Source organism: Erpetoichthys calabaricus, chromosome 14 (genome assembly GCF_900747795.2).
Source record: "Erpetoichthys calabaricus chromosome 14, fErpCal1.3, whole genome shotgun sequence".
Taxonomy (NCBI): Eukaryota; Metazoa; Chordata; class Cladistia; order Polypteriformes; family Polypteridae; genus Erpetoichthys; species Erpetoichthys calabaricus.
In genome coordinates, this window is record NC_041407.2 from 30,164,611 (window position 1) to 30,183,662 (window position 19,052).

At 38.8% G+C, this 19,052-nt stretch overlaps 1 protein-coding gene across 3 annotated transcripts in view; it reads right to left on the reverse strand.

Moving 5' to 3' along the window:
- The window catches only part of cog1 (component of oligomeric golgi complex 1), a 58,578-nt gene extending 40,261 nt beyond the window's left edge, over window positions 1-18,317 (reverse strand). For 2 of the 3 annotated variants that reach the window (XM_051936231.1, XM_051936233.1), the window contains exons 1-6: window positions 17,965-18,317; window positions 16,015-16,256; window positions 7,652-7,833; window positions 6,157-6,321; window positions 2,681-2,837; window positions 729-939 (exon numbers count right to left, since the gene is read on the reverse strand). In XM_051936231.1, the coding sequence (XP_051792191.1) occupies window positions 729-939; window positions 2,681-2,837; window positions 6,157-6,321; window positions 7,652-7,833; window positions 16,015-16,256; window positions 17,965-18,285 (1,278 nt within the window). In that variant the 5' untranslated portion in view covers window positions 18,286-18,317. The remainder of the gene's footprint in view (window positions 1-728; window positions 940-2,680; window positions 2,838-6,156; window positions 6,322-7,651; window positions 7,834-16,014; window positions 16,257-17,964) is intronic. The other variant, XM_051936232.1, reaches the window with a different exon arrangement.
- Between the last annotated feature and the right edge of the window lie 735 nt (window positions 18,318-19,052).

The following is a 19,052-nucleotide window of genomic DNA, read 5'->3' on the forward strand; positions in this document are numbered from 1 at the left end:
ACACATATACATCACACCAACTGCCTCATTACAAAGCTACTCAGGACAATATCCACCCTGGACTGTGCTAATTTTAGTAACCTTTAATAAGACTATATCCAGACTTTTGCTATCTATATTATATTTTCTTCTATTGGTATTTATTACACTTTAAAAAAATACCATATTGCTTTTACATTTCTGTAGTTTGTCTTTACATCTAGAGTGCTTAAAGTAATAAAGTAAATAACAGGGCACCCAGCACTGGGGAGATTGCCACTTTGCTCACCACTGGAGGGTTTATCAAGGCTAAGAGGTCACTCCTCAATTGGAAGAACAAATGCAGTAGAAATAAGACCTCATTGGTTGGAAAGTGACATGTAATAAAATGGTGGTGAGCCTTTGTGTGTGTCGGTGACACCAACACGTACGTTAGTGCCAGTGATGGTGAGCCCCTATGTGGAACACTGAAGGGTGAAAGGCAGTTAGGCATCACTTATATGTAGTTGTGTATACAGGATCTCTGAGCATGTATGTGTGTGTATGTCTTAAGGTGCGAGAGCAAACCTACCTAGTAATGAACTTGGTAAGTTTCACTCATCCCTAGATAATATAATTTTATATTGTAATTTTAATTCATTTCTTTTTATTTTTTCCAAGGTTTGAAATCTAAAGCTGAGAATAAAGCACTCTGTAACAAAACATTTCAAATGGCTGCTAAAAAAACTTAATTGTAAATCAGTCTCCACCTGAACTCGTGCAAGGAAAATTGGCTGCAGAAAATCTTCCCAAAAGGAGAGGGGACCATCCAACAAACTCTGGCAAATGGTATACCAGTGCTGAATTATACCTTCACTTGTAAGCAGTTCCCACACAGCATCTCTAATTGAAGCCAGGCCTTTTAGGCTTTTTACAAAGACCAGTAAATTGCTGATTCCAATCTTAATGTCTTCTTTACACCTGTATGCGAAAAAGAGAGTTAGTGCCTAATTATTCTGCAGTCATAATAGCATTTTAAACAAACTTACTACTTCATTTTAATGAGGTTAACAGCAATCCTCTTAGTTTTATAACCTTGGCATGGAAAAGAATCTTGTGTACCTCCATAGTACTAGCGCTATGTTCTGAATGTAAAGGGCACAGATAAACAGAAATCCAAAATTAAACTTACATGATGGTTGTCAATAATTCTAATCTAACCTCACTTGGGAGACCTTTACTGAAATCCAGTCCAGTGGCCAACTTTGTGGATCATGCATGGCAAAAAGTGCCTGGTGGCTTAGTGGTCCAAGCTCAGCTGATAAAGCTATGTGGAGTCGGCCTGTTGACTCACCACTAACAAGACAAAGAATTATGATCACGTGCAGTACCATTTGGGTGAAAAGCATGGATGCGAAAGAAGTAAATATATTAGATCTGAGTGATGGAATCTGGATAAGCAGATATAAAAGGAAATATAATGTTTACAGAAAAAAAAAAGAATTGGCTAAATGTAGCTGTTCTCGTGTCTACAAAGACATAAAACTTTCAGAGTTGCCCCATGGAAGTGACTAAAGTGAAGTTTGGATTTATGAATCCTCAGTTGGCGTGACACTGATAGTATTACGGCAGCTCAATGCAACTTTGAGTTGCAATTTAAAAAAATTTGTTGTCTGTATCTAACAATTAGAAGACAAGTTTGGTTCTTGAAAAGGTGCATTCTATCAAACAGGCAGTCCTATTGGGAGACTTCAGATCTCACATGGTGAATAAGGGAGATACGCTGAAAAGTGTAACTGGGAGGAATTGCCTGGCCTGCCTGACTAACCTGAGTGGTGAATTGCTATCAAATTCCCATGCTAGTCAAAAACTGTTCAAACAAACAGCATGTCTGAACTAAGGGCAGGTTAAGAATTTACCTGGTTTATGTTTACCATAAATCAGACAGTATTGGTTGTGGATACTCGGGTAAATACAGGTGCTGAACAGCCAAATTATTACAAATTACATTTGCTTGACAGATTAAGACCTAGAATAACTGGGAGGAAGTCCCGGGAATGGCTACTGAATGCCTCTGTTCAGGCTAAGTTCAATTCCCCAAAATCCAGGAAACCTCTTGCACAAGAGATCAAGACATGAAAGATTAATAAGCCCTACTGTAGACACCTACAATACATAAAGCTAAGAGAAGCTGTAGCTAGATGAAAGTCTGTGACTTACATGGAAGCAGTCCAAGGACCTGCCAGTCAGTCTATGTCAGCTGTCAGTATACTGTACATGGATTGTGGACTCATTCTCTACAGAATAGAGCCAGTAGTAAAGCTATGCACATCCAAGTGAAAGGAGTGAGTTTACAGGTATAATCACCTAGTAAGGATTCCCCATTATTACCTCTCAAAGTCAAGGTCACCCGAGCCAGAGGATAGGGACACACAAGAGAACTATTATTTAGGTGACCTGGAAACATCTCAGAATTCCAACTGGAAATTGAGGATGATACTATGAAGTTTTATCTGACCAATGCAGTCATTTGTGACCAAGATGCTAAGCAGAAAATGCATAACAAATGAGGAATAAGTGAGAAAAAAAAACAGCTTATAAAAACACCAATACTAAATCATCATCATTACACTGGACAAACATAAAACATGCATCTAATCAATTAGAAAAGCATTTTACAGGCAAGCTATTTACTCTGCAAAATAGTTTAACTGCTACATACAAATTCATCCACTGTTGTAGAGTATCTTTCAGGTAGTCCTGGCTGATGGGTGTAGCAAGTGAGCGTAATTCAGGCTGAAAATTAACAATGGAAGATGGCAAGTACTGGAACCAGCTACTAGACTGCACCTCTTCATGCAGAACCTTTCCTTGCTTTCCTAAAAATTAGAGAAATAGGACAAATGGGAAAAAATTAGGTGAGGTATGAGTGCATGTGGAAAAATAAAACATTACAAGTACAATGCATGGCCTGTTAAAAAATAAAATGGGTACTTTTTACCTTGATTATTTTCAGTGGTACAGTAATCCCTCGCTATATAGCGCTTCGACTTTTGCAGCTTCTCTATCGCAGATTTTATATGTAAGCATATTTAAATATATATCTCTTCCTTGCTGGGCTTAAATGTGGCTGCTTTGTCAAGCGATATGCTTCCTGCATAGTGCTTCGCATACTTAAAAGATCAAACAGCACGTATTGATTTTTGATTGTTTGCCTTTCTCTCTCTCTCTCGCTCGCTCTGACATTCTCTGCTCCTGACGGAGGGGGTGTGAGCAGGGAGGCTGTTCGCACCCCTAGACGATACGGACGCTCATCTAAAAATGCTGAAAGATTATCTTCATGTTGCTCCCTTTCTTGCAGCTGGTTTGTCAAGCGATATGCTTCCTGCATGGTGTTTCGCATACTTAAAACCTCGAACGGCACGTATTAATTTTTAATTGTTTGTTTTTCTCTGTCTTTCTCACTCTCTCTGACATTCTCTGCTCCTGACGGAGGGGGTGTGAGCAGGGGGGCTGTTCGCACCACTAGACGATATGGACGCTCCTCTAAAAAAATGTTGAAAGACTACCTTTACATTGCTCCCTTCCTAGCAGCTGCGTTGTCCGGCGGTGCTTCGCATACTTAAAAGCCCAAACAGCCCTATTGATTTCTGATTGTTTTGTTTTATCTCTCTCTCTCTCTCTCTGATATTCTCTGCTCCTGACGCGCACTCCTTTGAAGAGGAAGATGTTTGCATTCTTTTGTGAGACGGAACTGTCATCTCTGTCTTGTTATGGAGCACGTTTAAACTTTTGAAAAAGAAACAAATGTTTGTTTGCAGTGTTTGAATAAAGTTCCTGTCTCTCTACAACCTCCTGTGTTTCTGTGCAAATCTGTGACCCAAGCCTGACAATATAAAAACAACCATATAAACATATGGTTTCTACTTCACGGATTTTCACCTTTTGCGGGGGGTTCTGGAACGCAACCCCCGCGATCGAGGAGGGATTACTGTATACTTTAACACATGTGCTCCACGCATTGCAAAACATACTTAATACTAGAATCCCTGAAGCCTATGAAAAAAGTCATAATCCTGGGCCACCTTAAATTCCTCTGCACCTCTCCATTAGCATTTTTTGTTTTGCACAATGTGTCAGCACAAGCAGCAAGCAGCCTGCTATCCCATCCCCCAAAGCTGCAGCTGAATTCGGATAAAACACTCTCCCGGCTCAAGTCTGTTTATCTGGGTGTGAAATGCCTGGAGTTGTATAAGGTAAATAATATATCGTTATTTAGAACAAATGCATTTCATGTGTGTTCCATATCTACAACGATCTGCGTAAATGTAGGATGACAGAAAATGCGAGGCAAGAAATGTTGAACACATAGCTAACACAGAAACTTTTTCATGTTATAGTATTAATGACGAAATTTTGACATGATGTGTTTAATGTATGAAGACTGAAGATCAAACATCAAATTAACACTGTCACAAAAGGTACAAGTATAACAAAACAGGTGCGCTTTTATTCAACAATATAACAGAAGAAAAAGAAATCAAGTTAGGGTACGATGCGACCACGACCACTTGGCTGGTGCAGAGGTAAGAACTACTGATTCAGGTTGCGGGTTTGATTCCGGCTTCTTCCGAGATTTACCGTTTTGAGTATTGAACTGCTCTTATTCTTATTATAGAATAAAAACATACATTTGATTTGAGTCTGTAACAGAGTGTGTAAATTCATGACACTTGTAAAGGTTAGCTTTTTTTTTTTTAATTCAGTTTTATTTTCTCAGTCATGTTCACGCTCCCCCCGATCGGAGACTGCCATTTTCAAATAAAGACATGCTATAACAGGTGAACTCAGATGAGGATGAGGATTCTACATTGGAGAAAGAGAACAGAAGCCCTCCCCACAAGAAATTTCCAGTTACACACAAGAACAATGCAGCTGCAACAGGCGTAAAAGCGAAAGATGGCACCGTTTGGATGCAGCAACAGGTCAGGCGTCATCCTGCCAGTGAATCTGCCCCAGACATGTCCTTCAACGAAATAACTGGGCCTACAGAGCTTGCCAAGGTATCGTGCAAAATTCCATTTGCGATTATGTTTTTTTGATGGTCTTTATATGAAAAACATTTATGTTATTCATATAAAAGCCACATTGAATGTTGTTTACCTATATTTATTTACTTATCTTCCTTCAGCGTAAAATCAAAGTAGACTGCAGAGCTTCCTGTGTTTGATCGACATGCTGACAAAGTACACGTGCAATGCCACTCCTTATTTAGGAAAAGATCAGTTACGTAAAGTGCAAGATACCACCATGTGAAGACCCTTTCCATCCACAAGGTCCATAGGGTTCTCTTGCCTATTCTGCCTTGTCAGCCTCCCAGTTGCCGTGAGCGCAGCCAACACCAGAGCTAATCCACGCCTTTGCCCTGCTCATAGTAAACAAATCAGCAGTGCTGTGCTGTCAAACTCATCTTTCCATTATTCACTTCATCTGAGTGAATGATCACTTTGTTTTCTTTTCCCCCTCTACTCAGGCCACCCCATATAACTCCTTGGGTGTGGCATATCCGCAAGCTGTGGAGTGCCGATGTAGAAAGAGATGACTAATTATGCAACCAGCTTACCATCCACACAATACGCCATGCCCAAATCCACAAATGTGCACACATCTACAGAACCCGGCTACAGTTTTATTTACTGTAAAACTTCAGATGCCATGGACCCCTCATATCACAATGACAGTAAGTAAGAAAATTCCAATATAACATATACAAAACCAAATCCATATTGGTCTAGTACCATCTCCACTGTCTGATAAACAGCGTAGTTCTATCAAAAGCATGTCACCTGTATATATCCACAAGCTGTAAGATACATTAACTAACAGCTTGACTTTACAGTCTTCAAGGTTTTTTGTTTTTTTTTTTTTTAAATGTGCTTACATATTTGTGTTAAATTTCTGTTGTGCAGGTGGGAAGTATGTTTACTGGTGTCATTTAGCATCAAGGATTGAATTATTTAAATCTCCCATGAGATCAAGGCAGTTGACTTTCTTACTAAAGGTTTCAGTATTTTGCCTTTCAACAGTTCAGGATGACTCTGTAATTCATCCAAATAAATTAACTATATTCTTTCAAAAAATAAAATAAGCAATAACTATTCAATATACATGAAAGAGGAGAATAACCCAAATGGTTACCTGAAGAACTGGTCACCATCTCAAGTGTGGTGAAGAGATGGCCACAACTCAAATTGCCCTCAGGAGCCCTTCCTTCAGAGGGCTTGTAGAAAACAGCATAGGCCTGGTACAGTGTTGTTGCCAATAATTCCACCAAAGAGCACACCCTGGCTTTGATACTTGCACCTGTAGTGGTAATAAAAGACTGTCAAAATAAACAGAACACCTAGTACTAACCATTGTGATCTCCGACTTATAAGCAAAAAATATTTGATTTCAAATTTGACTTCCAATACCTCGGGATTTACTTGGATCACTTGAAAAACTTTCAACAGCTAAATCAAAGTCATGATTTTTTAGCATCTAACAACAAAACATTTAAAAATGCAACTAAACTAAAAAAGCTAAATATTTAAAATAGAGTTAAAAAAGTGAACAAAACTTTAATGATGACCAAATGTTGCACTCATTGTACCTCAGGCCATTGTTCTAAATTACACTATTGCAACATTAGCAAAACTAAAACTTCTTTTAAAAGAATCTGAGACATTAAAAAACATTATGCACAATAAGTCAGAGGTTTAAATATGGCGTGGGAATTGCCAAAGACGCCAAAGTACCAAATTATCCTGACATATAGAGGATAATACATTTTTTGTTTTTATGGATACCAAGCAACATGGTTTAATTCTTTAATATATTACAATTAATTCAACATTTTTTATTTCATTTTCTATATATGAAATCATATCTCTTTAGATAAAAATGCATCCATCTATAACACCTAATAAGAAAAACACCTGACTCATTTCCTCCAACATTTTTTGTGGTAATGCAGTTTACGTGAAATACTCAGTTGAAATATATAATGCACACATCAGAAAACAATCCTTGGGATACAAACATTTGATTTATTTATTGTAGAGCTATTAAATAATTAAGATATGATTTGTATATTTATATTTTGTCTATAAACCAAAGTGCCAATTGAATATATTTAGGGTATAAACAGCAGCTGTAAAAAGTATCTACACCCTTTGTACGTTTTCACATTTTACATTGTTAGTAGACCACTGTTCAACACAAAGTATTTTATAATGTTAAAGTGAAAGAAGTTCAGTATTTTCATGTTTTAAAAATAATTTGAAAAAACATTAAGCCAATTGATGGGCAAAAGTAGTTATGCCAAGTTAATACTACAATATTCTCTAGTTAAGTTTCTAGCAGTGCTGCACATCAAGACACTGTAAATTTTGCCCGTTCCCCTTAGCAAAATTGCTCTGGCACCATTATGTTGTAGCAGTGCTACTTAAATTAACTACAAATCCCAGAAGCCCCAGTAGTATTTCACCAATGGTCAGCTAGGGACTATAAATATAACAACAATAACAACATTTATGTATATAGCACATTTTCATACAAATAATTTAGCTCAAAGTGCTTTACATAATGAAGAAAAGAGAAATAAAAGACAAATATACAGTATAGTAGTATCTTGAGTCAGAGAACCTCCTACCATGCTGTGGCTGATTGAGAAGCTGCTGAATGGATGTTTTCCTGGCCAGCAGGAAGTCTGCAAGTGCCTGTCGGGGCGAGCTACCTTCAAGAAGCATGATGGATGTCAGAGCTTCTGCAATGGCTTGGTCTGATGCACTCCGCTCCTTCAAAAGGGACCGACTTTCCATAAGAATGGTTGACCTACCAAGTACAAGGAGAAGTAATTAATTTATAACAACCCACATTTTATTAAGTAGATGTTTTCCAAAACACATATGCACGTTCTTGACCTTTTTTCTGTTGTTAATAAAAAATAAAAAAAAAACTGTAAACCCTAAAAGAACTTAAAATTTGAAATCACTTTTGACTCAACAATTCTCTCTGAATCACATCAGCAAAAGATGCCTAATAGGTTTAAACACCTATATTTCAGAATTATTTTATCATACTAGCACTGTAGTAAAAAAGATCACAGACCACAGTACTAGCAAAGCAAGAGGTCATCCCAAGTATGGGCATTACTGTGCTGGAAAAGAGCAAAAAATGATAGTGATCAACTGACCATAAAAACATTTATAAATTATTTTTTACAGGAGCTTTCACATTTTAAGACAATTCAAGCATTTCTTGTCAATGTTTATTAAGAAATAGGGCATCCAAATGTTTCTCTAAATACAAGTACATCTAATTGTGTAAGTAACTAAACAGACTTGTGAAAGTAAGGTTATCTGTTACAGTAATCCTTCGCTATATCGCGCTTCGCCTTTCGCGGCTTCACTCTATCGCGGATATTATATGTAAGCATATTTAAATATATATCGCGGATTTTTTGCTGGTTCGCGGATTTCTGCGGACAATGGGTCTTTTATCTGGTACATGCTTCCTCAGTTGGTTTGCCCAGTTGATTTCATACAAGGGACGCTATTGGCAGATGGCTGAGAAGCTACCCAACTTACTTTTCTCTCTCTCTCGCGCTGACTTTCTCTGATCCTGACGTAGGGGGATTGAGCAGGGGGGCTGTTCGCACACCTAGACGATAGGGACGCTCGTCTAAAAATGCTGAAAGATTATCTTCACGTTGCTACCTTCTGTGCAGCTGCTTCGTGAAGCGACATGCTGCACGGTGCTTCGCATACTTAAAAGCTCGAAGGGCACGTATTGATTTTTGATTGTTTGTTTTTCTCTGTCTCTCTCTCTCTTTCTCTGCACCTGATGGTGCGCTGCCGCCTTCAACAGCTTTGTGCCGCGGTGCTTCGCATACTTAAAAGCCAAACAGCCCTATTGATTTGTTTGCTTTCCTCTCTCTTTCTGACAGTCTCTGCTCCTGCCACGCACTCCTTTGAAGAGGAAGATATGTTTGCATTCTTTTAATTGTGAGACGGAACTGTCATCTCTGTCTTGTCATGGAGCACAGTTTAAACTTTTGAAAAAGAGACAAATGTTTGTTTGCAGTGTTTGAATAACGTTCCTGTCCCTCTACAACCTCCTGTGTTTCTGTGCAAATCTGTGACCCAAGCATGACAATATAAAAATAACCATATAAACATATGGTTTCTACTTCGCGGATTTTCACCTTTCGCGGGGGGGTCTGGAATGCAACCCCCGCGATGGAGGAGGGATTACTGTATTTTGCTTGTTGTGAAAGGCAATATACTGACTTACTTAATGACAAATCATAACCACTTACTAGGAATGCTGAAAAAATGTGCAATGTAACACAGTGCCAACTAATATATTAAGTACAAGCATCCTTTTTTCCTGCAATTCTTGACAACAATGGCGGGTGCATCACCACAAGGAATGACAGAGGCATGACTGAGCTAAATTTATTTAGGGTTAAATAAAGAACGGATTATTGTACTTGTAAATATGTGTGTATGTCCTGCAATGGGAATTTCACAGATTTTCTTTTAGAATTGCTCGAGCTCTTTGAGTTTGGATGCAGAACATACATACGTAAGCCATAATCATCCTAATTCAATAGGAATCATTATCCCAATATAGTTTACCCAACAAACAATCGAATTTCGAAAGGTTTTTTATTTTGCATTTGCCTTCGTTTCTTTCTTTGTTTCTACAAATTTCCAGTTCCAATAGTTACAAAATGTGCGCCATAACAAAATATTCTGAAAACTATACTTTATATTAAGGTAGTGTAATCAGCTTATGTTTGATTTGCACTAGGCTTTGCATTATAAAGGAAGGCTTTTTATATGTTACTTCCTCCATGTCTTTTTTAGTGAAGACCAAGAAAAAATTTGAATCTCATGTTTTCATGAAAAATGGTGATTAAAAAATGTTTATGACAGAACCTGCAGCCTATGGAGACCCATGCTGGGCAACAGCAAGCAATATCAAAAACATCCACTGGAACTCTCAAATTACTTGTATTTCAAAATCAACATGCGAGTTACGAGTAGTAAGATCACAATGTGAGAAAATTCAATGAAAATGTTGGAGCGTATCTAAGAGTGTTCCATTTTAGTTCACAACAGCATTTTTCAGTAGTGATTTATCTATATTAATAAAACTGTTAGCTGTCTTTGGATATCTGTTCTCTAATCACACAAAATGAGGAAACTCATTTTTACAAAATTGCTGTATGTATGTGCCTTGCCATTGGTTTGATTTAAAATATAAGCTATGTGTCATATCAGGGAGAAAGGTTCTAATGGGAAGCCGACAACCCAAAAACCAGCGCCGAAGCGGGGACTGTAATTCCCATCAGGCAGTGCGAGTGGCGCCAAGACCGATAGAGGACATTGTTATCATCACACACAAGATTTTTTTTTTCTAGCCAAAATCGTAATCTCAAAGACCACAGGTATGTACACAGTTTTTGTGTCTACTAATTAGGGGTGGGTGGTATGACCAAAATTCTATATCACGGTATTTTTCTAAATTATCCCGGTTTCACGGTATTCGATGGTATTTTTTTCCCCATGCATGAGTGGATGTTAACCACATTTTCCACTGCAATTACTGGCTAAGAATAACCTATTCCACTGTCAAGAGTATTGTACATTGTACAAAAAAAAAACATTTTAATGTGCACACAAGTATTAATACAGTTTTGCATTGCCCCATAAAGTGATAGTTTTCAAGGGGGTGGCACTAATGGAGAAGGTATCACATTGCATGACAGATGCAGTCAAAATATAGAACCTTTTTATTGAACAAATTTTGTAAAAACAAACTATAATTTTGACAACATATTTTCAACCATACAAAGAGGCATTTAGACTTAGTAAAATATCCAGAAGTGCTTGTCAAAAATTGTATTGCACCGAATATGTCTTAGAAAAGGAATAAATAGTAAATATTTTTTGTAAACCACTACACTTTCTGTTAATGTTAACAATCTCTGTCCACTGACACGTTAAAGTGACTTTTTAAACAACTTTATCATCATTAAACTGCATAATATTAAAACTAATAATTAATAACAATAAAATAAATAATAGTATTATTATTGATTGTTGCACTATTACTTCAAGCCCAGGTGCATTACACAGTGTTCAACAAATTAAAATAAAATAAAACAAGTGCAACCTGGTGATGACATCTTTACCAACTGAACCATCATTTAGGCAAACTGCATTAATATGGACCTTGCTTCAAGCTAAGCTATACTGGGAAGAAAAAAACAAACTATATGTCGAGAACAAAGTCAACATTTCCACTTTATTCTCGCCGTTTATGTTGAGATTAAAGTCGACATTTCCACTTTATTCTCATAGTTTACTTCATAATTAAAGTAGAATGTCGTAAACTAAACTTCTTCCTAAAATCAATGTTTAATCAATTACTTAATTTACCCCGTCATAAATTAATGCAGCACATTAAATGCTTTGTGTTACGTTCCCCGACCCAGTGGTTAATCACTACGCTTCTTAAACTGACTTCCTCCGCACTAAGAGAAGACAGCGATCACCATACAGAATCCATTCAATTCATGATATTCCTGCTTTCTGAAAATTTAGAATGCTAAGATAAATACTTGATATCATTTTCATGATGAAATGTATTAAAGCAGGTATTACACATGCACGGTAGTGAGGCGGTAGTGCTGCTCCCTCGCAGTAAGAGGTCCCCAGGTGTATATTCAGTGTAGAGAACTTTATGGCAGGTGTGACGAGGCTCCAAAAAACTGGATGTATGAATAACTATCGCACAGGTTTAACTTAAATATTGTGTAAATGTTGGGTTTGTGATCTGCTGGTCGGAGACACGAACACAGAATTCAATGCATGTTCTTCTGAGCGGGCTATCTTTATTGCATGCATGCTGTCTCTATCTGACGTACCAAAACCCCAGTTCCTATCCTTCCTTTTTCTTTCACCACATAACCAATCACCACACGATAAACGTCTTTGTGAAATTAAAACTAGTTATAAACTTAGCCCATGGTGTGTTCAGAACTTTAAAAATATCTTTGTTATACATATTTAATTATGCCATCCATTCAGAGTTGCGCCCACCTCTGAACGAGTCGCCAGCACATCGCAGGATGAATACGAGCAAAACATACACTAGCAGGGTCAATATAGCACAACAAAACCCCACATCCTACATGACTTTGAAAGGAAACTGAAGCACGCCGAGTAAACCCACCAGAAAAACATGCAAATGCAAGGCAGGCACGCCGCCGTGCCCCCATATGATTAATGCATGCTTTAATGCATTTCACCATGAAAATTATATTAAGTATTTATCTTAGCATTCTAAATGTTCAGAGAGCAGGAAGATCATGAAGTGAATGTATTCTGTGCGGCGATCGCTGCCGGCGTCTCCTCTTAGTGCAAGAAGAAGTCAGTTTAAGAATCACTTAACACAAAGCATTTAATGTGCTATATAACTTATGACGGGGTTTGAGAAAATCTAGTAAATTAAATATTCATTTTACGATGAAGTTTAGTTTACGATGTTCTACTTTAATGACAAATTACGAGAATAAAGTCAACATGTCGACTTTAATCTTGACATAAATGGCGAGAATAAAGTAGAAATGGCGAGAATAAAGTCAACATGTCGTCACACTATTACACAGTACCCAGGTACATTACACTGTATTGAAATCAAATAAAACAAGTACAACTTGGCTTGCAGTATTATCCAGTAGTATAGAAACAGAATTTACACATCTGACCTTTTAAAACTAAAGTATCTCCAGGCGACGGACATGACTCCTTTTTTTCGGCAAAAGTTCTTCTGTTCATCATGTTCAACTTTGCTTTTAGTTCAGTTTCGGAATGCTCTCTGTCCATTTTCACCGCGCGGCATAACTATGCTACCGCCCACTATTTGCTGGTGTAGCAGTGAAAAAGAGCCGTAGTGCAACAAATCTGTGTTTAGCGGTGTAGCAGTGAAAAAGGTCCCCACTTGAACAGTTTCCCGCTGCGCCACGTTTCGAACGTCGTTTAGGCAATTTAAACCGGTGTTGCGGTATAAGAAAAATCCATATCATAAAAAAAATAAAAAACGGTTTTCGGTATGAACCGGTATACCGCCCAGCACTACTACTAATATCAGTAACAATTTGATTACCTCGCTTGTTTAAAGGCTTTATCTAGGAGTACTTTTATTATCTCACTAGCCAACCCTGCGGCGTAGCATACGCTGCATAATAATGTATTGATGGGTGAACACTTCCTGAAAGACACAGTTGTCCAAATGGGGTTGGTTTTGAGGATACGACTGTAGGTGAATGAAAAGATGGAACTCTGGAGAGGGCAACATACAATACAGCATTTTACACGCTGCATATAGTGATTCACATCCGCGACAAATATGATTCTTCTTAGCTGGTCCTGTCGCATTCACCCTCGCTCTCGAAGCATACACACTGCCTGGTCATGTGCCTGTTCGCAAGAGCAACTAACAGAGACCCGCCCACCAACTGTAAGACCATGGGATACCCCTTGCAATCTGTTTTACACGCTGCATACAGCGATTCACATCCGCAACAAACATGCTTCTTCTTATGGGGTGGGTTTGAGGATACGACTGTAAGGGAACTCTGGAGAGAGCAACATACAATTGTCCGTGACGGAAAACTGGAGGACCGCCGCCGCGCCCCCACCTCCCAGAGCGAGGGACGGGGCTGGACGGCGGACACGCGCGGAGGGCGGAACGGGGTGTAAGGGGAAGGACGCCCAGTGAGGACGATGTATTGATGGGTGAACAGTCATCTCTTAGTCATCGTTCAGTACGCAGTGCCTGAATTGCTTTCGTCTGTGTACAGTCCACATGCACCTGTGAGCCACGTTGACTTTTCATTGTTCTTTTTGTCCGGGCCGAGTGAGGTTTCCCGTGTTGAGTCTGATTCAGCCAAAGGCTCCACACCTGGTGGTGCCCTTCTGTCAATTCCTTTAAGTTTCAGCTTTGCAACCATACTCCCCCCAGAACCCAAAGACTTTGGTTGCCCGGCGGATCATGGGAATAACGCCGCCGGATCGCCAGTCGGCATCGTTTATGGTCAGAATTACGACGGTATGTGATTGTCTTCGAACCTCTGACTTTCGTTCTTGATTAATGAAAACATTCTTGGCAAATGCTTTCGCCATTGTGCGAATTGTTGGTGGACGGGGCTCTGTCGTGCGTGTCATGAAGACGAAAGCGAGTTTCAGTGTTTGTTGACTGGAGAGCGAGGGTGGACGCGGGCCGGGGAATAAGGAGTATTGTGTAGACAAATGTTTTCCGTGTTTCTGCAGGACCATCTAAGAAGAAGCATGTTTGTTGCGGATGCGAATCGCTGTATGTAGCGTGTAAAACAGTTTGCGATGGTGGACGCGGTCGTGCGTCGTAACCGAAAAGTCAATGTGGCTCAGAGGTGCATGTGGACTGTAGCAGAGACGAACACGAATGACGCCGTGTTTTGTGAGTTGTCGCGTCCGAGTTGGTGGCCGTGGCTCTGTGAGTTGGCACATCCGAGTTGGTGGACGTGGCTCTGTGAGTTGTCATCCTATCCCATTTGGTGGGCGGGGCTCTGTCTTGCTTGCCATGGACTTAGTGTATTATATATATAGATTGTGAGTTGTGTTAAGTGATACCGAATTTCCAAAAGCAATTTCCCCCCCACCATTTATTTCTACCAGCAAAGATGGGTACTTCAACCCAGCCACAGGGGATGCACAAACCAGTGTGTTTCTTCATGCCGGTCCCAAGCCCAGATAAATGGGGAGGGTTACATCAGGAAGGGCATCCGGTGTAAAATTTTGCCAAATAATATGCAGAGGACAATACAAATTTCCATACCAGATTGGTCGAGCCCTGGGTTAACAACGACCACCACCAGTACTGTTAGCCAACAGGGTGCTGGCGGAAATTGGGCTGTTGGCCGAAGGAGAACAAGAGGGGGGAGACGTGTCCGGAGGCAGGAGGAGAGGAGGAAAGTAAAGAGAGTGGGAGAGAGGACATGCATGTAATGGGTGTAACAGAACAAGATGCAGAGGACAGAAAGATATGGAAGAAGATGATCCGCTGCGGCAACCCCTAACGGGAGCAGCTGAAAGAAGAAGAAGAAGAAAGATGGGTACTTCAGATAGTTTAATAATATTTAAAAAAATCTACATGTGTTGAGGATGTTGTGAATATACAATCTAATGACCTGACATGTGGATTATGTGAAACAAGTAGGATGGTGTTTATTCATGGCCGTTTTAACATTGTTTGCCATTTGTCACCATAGACTTCTACCTGAAATTTTTCATCTCCATTCACTACAAACTTCATGAAGTAACACATAAATATTTGGGTGAAGTATTCATTTAATCCAATTCAGGGTTACAGGGGACTGATGCCACTCCCAGGAGTGAGTCCACATCAGGGCACCAGTCTATTACTGGTTCCTGGACCACATAAAGGCAATTTTGTTTTTTTAACTCCCAAGACAGGAGAAATATCTTAATCCTATTCCATTCAGTATCACTGTTGATGCACATAAAGCCTAAATGCACAAAATACAACACTGGTGTACTATACTGTAGTATGAAGTCACTGTAATTTTTATTTTATAATACTGATACAAAATTCCTAATCTGCCTTCCTCAATGTTAGTCCACTGTTTTGGATAGATATGTTAACAAAAAAAAAATCTAACTCAAAGTAAGCACTAAGCACAGTGAAAACATTAGCAAAAAATACCCACACACTGGGTTGAATATATTCACCACTTAAAAGCAGCAACAAAAAAGTATCAGGAGAACAAAGCAGTGTTATTTTTCTATTACATATTCTGAAACCAAACTAGACATCAGCTGTTTGCAGAATACATAATAGATGAAATAACAGATGAACATTTGGGCAACTATACAAGGACTAATTCAATTTAGTGTCTCCGTGTTACATATAAGAGATGCTCATCAAGCAGTTAAAACATACCTGAAATGGCCAGCAGCAGCCACTTGACGCACCAAAATGGGAAAACGGGCAAGGACCGGGCTGTAATAGGATCCACTTGAGTCCAGCTGTAGCAAACTGTGAATATAGCAGCACAGGAGGTGGAGCTGTGTAGCACGCAGATACTGAGCAGCCTCCATGTAACTCCAGATTCGCTCTGGAATTTCTAATAGTAACTTGATCTGGGAGGCCATACTGTAAAACTTCTCTTGGGATGGTAACTGCTTTGATTAGACAGAAAGAAACAAAAGTTTGAAATTGCTTATGAATTAAACACAACACTCTCATATCAATAATCATGGGAAATGCCAGCTTGATCATTTAAAAAATGAATATTGTTTTTTGCATTATTTCAATTATATAAAAAGTTATTTGCCACATTTAGCAGTTAAAAGAAAACAAAAAAAAACTACTTTATGAAGGATTACACTAGAACAGTGCGAGCTGGAGTAAATCAGGAAATAATTAAAAAATTAAGACAAAAGATAAAAGTACTTTTCTATTATCGTGACGCAAATCGGTGGGGCCGCCACCCCCACTGTCTTCCACCCATTCTCTTAACCGCATTGTTTTTAAGGCCCTTATGTTAATTATTGTAAGTCCTATCCCATCCCATCCCTTACCCTTATCTTAGCCCAAATTGACCAAGTCCTTAATGTTAAAATAGTACTTAGATTACCTTACCCATTCCCTTATCTTAACCTTGAGTCACGATAATAGAAAAGTACCAAGATAAATACTGATTTTCTTTGTGCAACTTTATTATATTTCTTTGTCATTTTATAAATTACAGAGTCTTGGGGAGTTAGGGATTATTCTTGCAATATCCTGTACAAGTTAGGAAATATCTCAGGGTGGAATGCAGACCACATCCAGTAATCATATTTTTAATTTGTGAACTGAAGGTAAAACATGAAAAATTAGGCAGGCCAGGAACTCAACAAGGGTCTAAACACAATAGGATGGAGATACTACCCTCTGCACCTCTAGATCATATGACACCACTGTCAAGGTATTCTAACCAAGCAGCAGAAATAATCTTCAAATCATATATATCATTTCTCTTCACTAATCAGGGTTTTCTTATCAAATACTTATCTTTATAACAGTGTAATAATGAGGATAAAATCAGGCAAAAGATATGAAGTAACCACAAATTGGACAAGAGTTCACAGCAGGTCCCACTTAATTTTATTATTCCATAAAAATGTAAATAACACTGTACAACTGTATACAGGTATTAAGAAATGAAACTCGTCTATTTAAATAAAGGACCTCATCTAAAAATATATACCTAGCAACGTGGGCAGATTAAGTAATAGTTACAAAAAATGCCAAAGTATACTGCAGCACAAAGACTTTAAGGCGATTTGTAAAAACTGACACATACTCATAATATTAAGCACAATCTGTTCTGTTGTGCCTCACTGCACGATTTGCCTGAAGATGTAATCAGAAGTGTGTCTTAAGACTTTTAAACAGTAATATAGACACAACTATTTCAAGATACACAAAGGTAACATTTTTGAGCATGTCAACAAAATGTATCTGGGCAACTGATTATAATATTTGAAAAAGTTACTTTTTAAAAATTCTAACGTTGCACTTTTTGTATCGGAGCAGCCAAATGTTACGAGGCAATGCACTTATTAGTGTTAAACTACCCGAAACTAATACTGAGGTTCCTAAATGCACGACACTACCTTTCACTAAACATTAAACACACTTGTGTTGAGGTGAAATCATTTTCCTAATTACATGTTACTCCGTTCCGTTCCTAATACTCCCACAGACATTACGACTAAATTTCTTGAAGGTGGACCGACTGATACACTTCTGTTTCTAGTTGTAAACTGTTTTGGTCAGTGAATGTGGACATCCATTAACTCAAAAGTGGCTTAAAAAGCTTCGCACTTAGGTCTGTCATCGCACCTCCACTTTCCCGGTGGCAGTCCCCACAGCCGCAGTCCCGCTCCTCTCCTGCTTTAGGCGGCTGCAGTACACATGCATATTCTGTACCGAGCGCACAACGCTCTCCGCGCACTGCCTCATCTCTCCGATGGTATCGGCCGCTTCAATCAGGTCGCGGTACCGCTCTCCAACCATCTGTCTCAGCTCTTCTTTCTTCTGCTCTATCTCACCTCGCACCTTTCGTTCGATCCCACGGATCTCTTCGGCGCTGTAACGCTCGAAGAGAGCCGTGGGATCCTTAATATCAGCAACTCGTAGTGCCTGAGCTGGCACTGCCGCCATCACTAAGGAAGCGGAACCGGAAGCCGGAACCAACAACTAGGACGTGGCGGCGAAGTTGTCCTCGTCATGTGACCTGCTTGCTCTGAGGCCACCGGATGTCGATAGCGCTCTACAAGTCGAGGACCGATGACTATCACTAAGCAACCAGAAAAACTCTTAAGACCTGAAAGTTTGCATCTCAGTTCTTTTTCCATCGACACTACATCTGTAGTTTCTAGTCCAAACAATCCTCGTTCAGTGATCAGTTCAACGAATATTCATGATTAATTACATCTAGGATTTCATTGTTTCTAAAATCTGCCGGAACAATACTACTCTGTATATTTTACTTTTGACAGATTTGTTCTTCCCTTATGAAAATCAAATATATGTAATATGGCCAAAAATATGTAAAATGTAAAATAATGTAAAATATATGTAGTTTAAATATATATATTTTAAGATTATAACTAAAATATAATGAAACATACATTGCCCTTTATATACTGTATTGTAAACAGGGTATTTGCAAATACATTGTGTATAAGACAGTCTATTTCCAGATTTCAAGAAAAATGATAAGAAATAAATAAATTACAAAATACCATAAAGATATCTTTTGGATGATATTATCAATACCTACTTAGACGCGAGAGGTTAGAGATTATGAAAGTACTAAAATTCGAAAGTCTCAAAAAACTGATAGTAAAGATCGCATTTAAAGTTTAAGTCGGAGACTTGTTCATTGTCTAATTCATGTTGCCATCAAGGAAAAGTAATGTTTCTTC